Source organism: Tauraco erythrolophus, chromosome 5 (assembly GCF_009769465.1).
Source record: "Tauraco erythrolophus isolate bTauEry1 chromosome 5, bTauEry1.pri, whole genome shotgun sequence".
NCBI lineage: Eukaryota > Metazoa > Chordata > Aves > Musophagiformes > Musophagidae > Tauraco > Tauraco erythrolophus.
Genome location: NC_141469.1, coordinates 82,361,392 through 82,371,306, shown reverse-complemented (window position 1 = coordinate 82,371,306; position 9,915 = coordinate 82,361,392). Strand labels below are relative to the sequence as shown.

The 9,915-nt window shown below is 48.0% G+C and overlaps 1 protein-coding gene across 1 annotated transcript; it reads right to left on the bottom strand.

Moving 5' to 3' along the window:
- Positions 1–319: 319 nt before the first annotated feature.
- LOC147528774 (UDP-glucuronosyltransferase 2A2-like) lies at positions 320–9,680 on the bottom strand. The gene is made up of 6 exons (XM_086612373.1): positions 8,939–9,680; positions 4,431–4,579; positions 3,008–3,139; positions 2,499–2,586; positions 1,524–1,743; positions 320–651 (listed from the first exon to the last, which is right to left on the bottom strand). The coding sequence occupies exons 1-6, from the start codon at positions 9,672–9,674 to the stop codon at positions 375–377; spliced, it is 1,602 nt and encodes a 533-aa protein (XP_086468499.1). The 5' UTR covers positions 9,675–9,680; the 3' UTR covers positions 320–374.
- Positions 9,681–9,915: the final 235 nt, after the last annotated feature.

Sequence of the window (9,915 nt, the reverse complement as noted above, 5' to 3'; positions counted from 1 at the left end):
GTAAGGAGACTCGTCGCAGAATGAGGGAACCACAGTACCACGCTTGGGAAGGCTGAATTTATGAAATACACCAAAATGGATTTGAAAAGCTGGAGCAGCAGTTACCATTCTAGGGACCGTGTGTGATCAGCTAACAGGGTCCCAAGGGATAAACCAACTATAATTCCATCTTATTTAAGCTAGAAGGAATGTGGTGGGTAAGCAAGCAGCTCTGCCCCACGACAGCTTTTTAGCACGACCCAGTTCAATGGGGTGCTTCATGATACGCCCAGCGTAAAGTGCATCCTCATAATTTTATTCACCATGGAATATGCTTAAATGCCTTGCTGAATCAGCCTAGGAGAAGAAAAAAAGTGCTGATGGGAACAGGACGTCTATTCTTTCTTCGTCTTTGCAATCCTGCCACATCTCCTACAGCAAAACAAGCAGCACTTGACAAGAATGAAGACAGCAATGGCTGTACAGGTGAACAAGAATGCCAGAACATCCAGGCTGTGGTACTGGTACCAGGTGAGATGGTGAGCAGCTGGTCTCAAGTGCTTTGCTCCTTTGTGCCGCATGACAAATTCAACCCAGAAGACAGCTCTGTCCAGAGGCTTAACTGGCTGGTCATGGTGTATCTTGGATAACCAGAGCACGTTTTCCTTATAGCTGGGGAAAAAAGAAGAAACCAAGGAGATTTGTCACTGATTCCTGAAACAACCTGTTCAGCACCTGGCAGTCTTCTTGAGGAAGGTAGACAGCCCTCCTTTCACTTTCATCAGTGTTATTTAAATATATTGAAAGTGGCCCAGTTTACTCCTATCTACATAAAAGTGGGTTACGAACAGTAAAGCTGATCTTTTGCAAAGAAAAGTTCTCCAAAGTTATTCCAGATACTCCTTTACAAGAAGGAACATGGAAACTTTCGAAGCATTTTCTGGTCCAATGTAATATGGTGTGCTGGGTTTTGCTGGGACAGGGTTAATTTTCTTCACAGTAGCCAGTATGGGGCTATGTTTTGGATTTGTGCTGGAAACAGTGTTGAAAATAACAGGGATAGTTACTGCTCAGCGGTGCTTACACAGCATCAAGGCCTTCTCTGCTTGTCACGCTGCTCCTCCCAGCGAGCAGGCTGGGGGTGCACAAGATGCAGGGAGGGGACATAGTTGGGACAGCTGGGCCCAGCTGACCAAAGGGATATTCCAGACCGTATGACATCCTGCTCAGCAATAGAACTAAGGAGGAGGTTGGCAGGGGGACGCGTGCACCAGATTTCATACGGATCTTTGGATGCCAGGTCATCATCCAGATTGTTGTAGATCGCCTCCACAATAAATAGAATGTAGTAGAAGGAAAATCAAATTCCTGATCTCCTTTCTGAGAAATGCTGATTCTCAGACATGAAAGGTGGTTTTCATCTGAAACCCAAACTTGAGCTACTTAGTATGTGTGGTTCCCAGAAGAGCCAGCAGAATTTCTCACAGCAGCAGCCCAAGATTTCCATAAACCTCATCCTACTGTAAGGCAGGAACAAAACTCACGTGGAATTGTTAATGACTGTATTCAGTGCATCAACTAGGTCTTCCGTCTTCAGTGTGCTGAAATCCAGCCCAACTGCAGCTCCCTTTGCCGTCATGTGAGCAATGTTGTCGTGCTGGTCGGCAAAGATGGGAATCCCAACCATCGGGATCCCGTGGTAGATAGCTTCGTAGATCCCATTGGTCCCACCGTGAGTAATAAAGGCCTTTGTCAAGGGGTGGCCTGGAACAGGGAAGGAGAGGCACGTGTAGTGGCAGCTGTGGCAGCCTGCGTTCACGGAGACGTGAGCACTGCAAACTACCCGGGCAAGTGCACGGCTAGAGAAAGGAAAAGCCCTGACCTCTGCATCAGCATCAGGGCTTGCACACTGAGCTTTCACTTTCCTCTTTATTTTGATGCAGGGTGTGAATCAGCACGTCCCTCCATCCTACCCCAGAGCTGCTTCAGCCCTTCTGCCGTTGGGCAGTTCTACTTCTAACGTGGTTATCAGGTTCACAACAGCCCCTGCTGCAGCCTTGCTTAGGTCACGCGTTTTGAAGAAGGAGCCCTGGAGATTAACTGCAAAGCCCAAATCCAGCTCCAGAGTACAGGTCTGCTTTGATACTTACTCCTGCCTACAGGTGCTTCTTAGCCCTTCCAGACAATTGCCACCAAGCTCTATGAGACAGAGGCTTTGGCTTTAGAGATCCATCTTTAGAGCTAAGCTCGAGTTGCCGCCGCCTTGAGCCACGGCTCCCTGCTCCCTTCACAGTCTGGCTGTGTCTTCCAGGCTTCTTGCACAGCCACGCACCTTCAAGTCAAAAGCAGGCTAGGAAATTAAGTCTCCAAGAGCGAATCTCTGCTCCTTAAGCTGCAACACTAATTGTAGCCACAAGTGTTATGTGGTTCTTGTGCCTGAATAAGCCATTTCAGTGGAAAAACTAAGAAGGAAACAGTTTTCAAAGGGCACAGTGCATCCTAGATAGAATCAGTCTCACCAAGCAGGTCGTTTTGGGGTATCCAGTCATAAATCCTGGTGTTGGAGCCCAGAGTTTCGGGTTTTTTCCCTTTGTACCGCCAGAGGACCTTGAACAGAGGAAGGATAAGATAAACACAGAGCACTGACATGCCCTTCTGCATTATTGTGTGTAATCTCGGGCTTTATCTCAAACCGAGGTACCTTTTCCCAGTAATTCCAGTAGTTTGGGCTCCACTTCAGCTCTTTGATTAGCTATCAGGTGCTTACTATTAAGATTGCACAGCGTGACTTTTCTGTTCTGGCCTATGGACACACTGCCGTGTCATTCGGTTCAGAGGGGGGGAAGCGCCAGAACTCCCCACGAGCTGACTCAGCCATCTGCCTCTGCAGAGCCCAGCTTCCCGGCTGTGGCACAGCCAGTGGAGGTGCAGGCAAAACACAGCCAATTCCAAACGTACAAGGCTTGCTGAAGGCAACAGGAGTGACAAAAAACAAGGCGAGTTGTTTCAGACTTGAAAGGAAACTCACCTTTTGTGGGATCTGGCTGAGGGCTCTGGCAATGACATTGCTTTTTTCATCAGAGAGGTTGTAGACCATTGACCCAAGAGAGAAAACCACGATGCCGTGTTCCCCTGAGCTCTGAACAAATTCTTCCATTTCCTAGGAGAGGCAGGAAACACACTAAGAGTAATTATGCACTGCAGATTGCAGAGATTTCTGTGCACAGGACAGCACAGCCTTTTTAGCTCGTCAAGGAGACGATCGTGAGGCATGAGCACCTCCGCTGGCAGAAGGGCACAGCAGAGATAGACCTGGCCTTGTGCAAAACAGGCACTGCAGGAAGGAGCAGGAGAAGCTGAATCAGGTAGCAGAAGCTGTGTCTTTTGGAAAGCAAGTCAAGCAGTTTCAGGACACACTTCTTTCAGAGCACAAGCAGCAGGAACGCATCCTCGCACTGGCCTGAGAGGGCAATATCTGTGACACCCTCTCCAGCATGGTCAGTCATGGTTCTGGATTTTCCTAGAACAAGTACTTCACGTTTCACAGCTCTGCAGGAAGGGACAGTGCTGAAAACTGACAGGGTTTTTCAACATCCTGATCAGAGATTCATCAGTCACTTGTTTAGTCGGCCAGTTCTCTATTTCTTGCAGTGCAGCTCATGTTGCCAAACAGATTTTCCACAAATCAGACCAGTAGGTCTTCCTGATCCTTTTTTTAGTTAGTGTCATCTGAAATGGAGCAATAGCATCCAAAAGAGAACAGTTATTCATTTCCCTCAACTCAGCCCCAGCTACAGGAGAGTGGGAAGAGAGTGGGAAGGTTTTTTCAGCAGACAACTGGCACTGAAAATTCCCTACCTCCTCTAAGGCTCCTACAGGAGTGATAAGCTAGACCAGAACTTGTTGTGTTGCTGCCATCAGTATCTGGGAGTTTCAAATGCCACCTGAATATTGCCAGTCACAGCAGAGCGTAGGCTGGAGATGCTGAGAATTTTACTCCCTTTAAGATGTCTTACACTAAGCAACAATAGAAAAAGAGATTCATCACTCCTCTCTTTCTGCAAGGCTTGATTCCATTTTGTCTGGAGAATTGTTCCATCAAAGTGTGTTTTTACATCAGGTATTTCAATGTTATCATGGGCTGCAAGTTGTATCTCAGTATTCAGTCTTGCACTTAACTACTGTGAGGTAGCACCTATTTTTCTTAAAACAAACACTGTATTCCCTCCTGCTGACCTCAGCTATCCTCTTTTAAGACAGCAGGCTGCAAACCCAGCCCTCAGTTTGCACAAGTATGGACAGATTGCTGAATAGCTCTGTGCTCTCCACTGGCAGCCCTTTCTTTAAGAATGAGCTTTCTCAGGATGAGGCTTGCACGATGGATCAGGGAGAGAAACAGGTTTTGTTATGCTGGCAAACAACCAACTAACAACAGAACAAAGTTGGGATACCTTTGGTAACGGCTTTGCAGGCTGGCAGTGAAGTCCTCCAACAAACTCAAAGTTGGGCAGCAAAGGGCGTGGAAATTCAAAATCCCAGTATGTTCTGATTAACCATATCTCTGCTTTCCCCATCGTCTCACACAGAGTTGTGGGCCTTCCTGTGGACAAGATACAAGAGGGTTACAACACACATGAGACCAGTCTTGTTTGCTGTAGGTTGCAAAATAGGAACCTTACTTTTGTCTTTTGGCACTGCCAGTTTATCAAATCATGGAATGAAAACATGGACACATCTACAACTATTCCTTGCCCTGCCCTGCATTCGTCTTGGCCAGTTGCCACGAACATGGCAATACAATCTTAAAAAGAATTTTTATAACTTCCCATTTGGAAAAATAAATCTTCTCAGGTACATGTTGCAAGTTGTCTTTGCAGTATTTTCCCCACAAAGTGGAACTGGGGAGTAAAAGAGTTAGAAGCGTTAGTAAATGATAGTCCAAAGCCAGCCTAGTGCAAGCAGGACCCAAGCTAAATAAGCAGCAAGATAAAAATTATCTGTAGGGCATTTTTTTATACTACTTGATCTGCATTATCATTTACACCAGTAATTTGAATTTGATTTTATTTTAACTAAAGAACAATGAGTCAGTTACAAAGTTAATGGAGACAAAAATGAAGCCTGCTTTACAAGTAGAGTGATATAAAGGTGTAATTAAGTCTTATTTGGTATTAGGGGGAAAAAAAAATCAATCCAGGGAAAAGGCACTTGTTTACAGAGCACAGAGACGTTCTTGGGAGATGCAGGAAGAGATTGGAGGGCAGCAGAACAGATGCCCTTGTGCTTATTATTCGCTCGTTATCTGCCTAAACAGCTATTCTCTACAAGATTCAAAGTCCATTGCACTAAAAGGTCTCTTTAGTAGACTTTGAGTTAACCCTGAGTTCTACTAGGCGGAACTAGAGGACTGGGCAAACAGCACTGGGCAAGCAGCGAATTCTGTTCTGGAGTCTCCTGCAGAGTCACAGCTAATCTCACAATGACTGCAACTCCTGGTCATTTTGCAGCATGTGAGGACCAAAAGCCCTTTCCCTGTGGTGTGGTTTAATCTTGACCCCACATTTTACGATAAAAAAGACGGCACAAGATCCAAGCAGCTCTGAGGCTTGCACAACAGCAGATGAGCAAACCCTGCTTCTGCCAGCACAGGATCTTCCATTCTCCGTCAAACATGATCAGCAACACAAGTAAGCACACGGCCAGGGACTCTGATAGTAGGATATCCTAACAACTTAGTGCTCGTAGCAGAATTACTTAGCACCCTACTGGTGTATGTTTGCCCTGTTTCTTTTTAGGCATTGCAATAATCACTTTGAGCGAAAACATGAAAATATTTATGCAACTATTATTTAAAGAAGAAAAAATCCTACAAACAAATACAACTGTCTTCTAATATTTCTTTTAGACACTTTCAGAAAAAGCAAAGAAGCCTGTCTCTGCTGAGGACCTTTTCTCCCTGAAAGCTGGAGCTCAGCTGCTCTCCCAACCCTTTAAAAGACCAGAGGGGGCCGTTATCTCTCATTTTGAGATAAGCTAGGAAGCAAGAAGGGTGCTAGGAGGAAAAAAGGTAGTATTGTTGTATAGCTTTCCAAAACCATCTTTTACTTCCACTGCCAAAGGTTTAATTCAGTAGTAGTGTTTGATGGGTACATAGGATTATTTGGCTGTTCTTACTGTTTGTCACGATCCATCTATGAAATGGGACTGATGAGCTCTGTTCCAAGTGCCTTTAGAACTGTTTTACCGCTCCTAGAAGTACCAGTATGGACAGTGTACTGGTGTAGCAGATCAGATTAACAGGTAACATTTGTGCTTACCTGGACTGTTTGACTTGACAGAGGAATTTTAGAGGAAGGAGAGAGAGTTCAGGGCTGTCTTGCTCCTAATTTGTGCCTTAACCTCTAAGCCGTAGGTATTTACTCTTGTGCGTGCAGCAGATGTAATTTCTGGAAGTAAGAGCAGCCTTACCTAAAACATCACTGTAGTATTGATCCCAGCTTCCCCAGACAAGGTAATGGTAGAAGATATCCTGCCCAGCGTAGATGAAGATGTTTTTTAGCCTTTCCAGGAAGGACATCCTATCTGTTAGCTGGCTTAGGATGGCTGGTACATAGGAAGGAGGTGCTGGCAGTGTGCCACAGAACCGCTCCACCGTGTTGCCCACGGAGAACCGGATGGTGTACACGAAGGGGATACCCAGCTTCTCAGCAAACAGCTCCCCGCTGGGCGTCAGTGGGTCTGCCAAGAGGACATCAAAGGTGGATGCCCTCAGTCTCTCCAGCAACGCCTCATTCTTCAGGACTCCATCACAAATGATTCTGGTCACTTTCTCCAGCTTGCGGAACAGTTGAGCCGTCTTGTAAAGACTTTCCCAGAAAGGCAGCATCTTCTCCTCATAAAACCAAAAATAGAAAGCTTCTTCCAGTAAGGCAGCCATCTCCTTTTGGTGATCGGCACCTCGACCACCTCAAACTGGAATTGTGACGGCTCTGTGGTGTTGAAGATGAGGAAGCACGAAGGCAGCAGCACCGTCACTTGGTGGCCCCGCACCGCGAGCTCCTGGAGGATGTACTCCATGTTCAGCCAGTGGCTGTTGTCAGCCGGCCAGACCAACACCTTCCCCCCGGACCCCCAGCCCAACACAGCCAGCAGCCACAGCGCTGCCACCCGCTTCCCAGCCATCGCCTGCCCTGTGTGCCAACGGCCCCATCACCCTCCTTCGCCGGGAGCTGCGGTGTGCCCGAGCTGGGCTGGGCATGTGCGGCACTGCCTTCTTCCGCAGGGGAGGGAACCGAGCTAGCTCTTCCGAAATCCTGGCCTGCAGAACGGCGTGTTTTCCTGGGGAAAACGGTGGCTGGCACCATCTGGTGGTAAATAGCTTGCTGAAGCTGGAAGGCGTGCTGCTTCTGGAGCAGCGGGGAGAGCTGTCAGCCCGGGGGGGTCAGTTCAGCAAGGATTGTGTCCTGTTGGTCGTCCTGGCCCTCCTGCCTGTCTAACTACAGGCTCTGTGGTGTTGTTTGTTCGGTAGAAGAGGTGACTTTCTCATTCTCCTGGCTCTGCAAAGCACAGCTGGGGATGCAGCGAAGATGTTCGCCCACTGCGTGGGCAGCCTCTTGCTTCATAAAGCCACTGAGTGTTTGCAGTGCGTGTCAGGTGATGCTCCAGGGCTGCAGCTAAAATTTGCATCTCCAAGTGGGTGAAGCTGCACAGCGAGTGACTCCAGTATCAGAGTAAGACTGTCCTCACGTGAACTTCCTCTTCCAGAGCATGATCTGCGAGAGGCCAGAGCTGGTAGGTGACAGTGTGGGCTGTCCTGCCTGCCCCTAGGTGCCAGTTATGCACTTAAAGTTAAGCTAGAAAATCTGTTAAACGGTTTTGTTTATGGTCACCCTTCTGATGTGTAATTAAGAAATAATTAACTCCTCTTCACTGGGCTAGAAGTCATCATTACTGGGCTTCTGCCTGGCCCTGTTACACAATGTTTTCTACTGATGTGGTGCAAGACTTCTGCTACAGCTTCCGCGCTGCCCAGAGCATCCTTTCCTGGGTGAGAATGAGGGTGACAGAAGCAGCTGGGCTGTGAGAAGCCAAGCTGAGATCCCCCATCTGCTGTGCACACGACAGCAGTTCGGTGTGCTTGTGGAATCCTGCAGCAGGCAGGTGTTTGCAGGCAATTGGGCCCTGTGAGATTCGCAAATACCCTTTTTCATGAGCTCAGTAAAGGTCAGTAAGTGTACTTTACTAACCTCACCGAGGTTAGTAAAAATGACATGTTGATCATGTGATTAATACCTCAAGAGACATATTTTTTTACATATTCACTCAAAAGAGCCCAGAAGAAAAGCCTGCAGAGGAAGACTTGTTGCTTTCACTGTTTGCTTGTGGGCGGAGGGTGTGTTTTAAATAACACTTGTTTTGTGCAGAGAGAACTGGTTTTCCATGACCAGCGACCTAAGTGAAGTCCCCATTACAAAGCCAAAATGCATTTCAGTGCTGCTGCTGCTGCGGGTGGCGAGATCGGCTTGGAGTTCCCCAGCTGCCCCTCCTTGTCAGACACTCTGGGCTTTGAAACCAGCTCTGGTGCTGGCTGCTCTCTGTGCAAGCCGGTACTGGAGGGGGAAGTGTGTGAGCTGAGCGCCCTTGCTGAGGGCCCTGTCTGATGTGGAAGTTGTTTCAACCTCCGCATTCAAAGTAATTATGGCAAAAGGCAAATCCCTCCGTTGGGATGACCACCACTCCCGGTCTCAATGCAATGGCGTAGCAGCACAGCACCCTGACAGGGGAGTGGCTGCAACTGATGGACCCTGGTGGCTCATTCCCTTTTCCACATAGGGATGTAACGACAAACTTCTTGCTGACCTCTCTCAGACCTTGACTTTGCTGCCCTGTCGGGTTCCTAACTCTGCAGGTTGTAAGGCAGGAGAATGTGTAATGAGAAGTGAAGTAGCAGAAGGCTTACCTAAGATCTTGCTATAGTAGATATCCCATTCTGCCCAGAATCTCCCGAAGACGTAGTCTTGCAGGTAGTACGACACGATGTTTTTTATTCTCTCACCAAAGGACATGCGGTCGGTGAGCTCGGACAGGGTTGCGGGCACGTAGGATGGTGGGGCTGGGATCTTGCCACAGTGCCTCTCCAAGGTGGAGGCTGGGGTGAAGCGCAGTGAGTAGATGAAGGGGATGGACAGCTTGAGAGCCACGAGATCCCCACAGAGAGTCGCTGGGTCTGTCAGCAGCAGGTCATAACTAGACTCCTTCAGGTGGGCCATTAGCTCTTGGTTGGTCAGCACTGCGTCGCACATCAGCCTGTTCATCTGGTGCCAGCCATTGGTCATATTTTCCACCCTCTTGTAAAACTGCCAGAAGGTCAGGGTGGTTGGCCTGTTAATCATCCACACTTTCACCATATGATCTATCTGGTTCTCAATAGTGTCTTTCTTGAAGGGCACATTATAAACCTCAAACTTCTCCACAGTGTCAGCCTTGGGTTTAATGAAGAGGGAAGCATTGGATACCAGGATGCTAACGCTGTGCCCACGGTGGATGAGCTCCTGTATAAGTATATTAATGTTCAGCCAGTGGCTGCCTTCTGTTGGCCAGACCAACACGTTCCCACTGAAGACAGGCCCTAGAAGAGCGAGCTGAAAAAGGAGCAGCTGGAGGTATTTCTTAGAGCCGGTGGCTTTTGTGGCCATGGCAGGGTTGAAGGCGAGACAGCCTGGGAGTTTTCCCTTGCAGCTGGCAGTCCTGCACGTCCGTGCTCTTTACTAGCGCTCTTGGCAGAAACGAGACTTTGCTGTTGCACAGATGGGGCCTTTAAAACCCACGTTTGGTCTGAGATCTGAAAAGACAGAAAAGGATGTTTGGTGTCTCCCTTTTCCCTCTCTGCCTTCTACCCTCTTAGTTTCCTCTGGAGGAAGCTCCTTGCCCTGATTA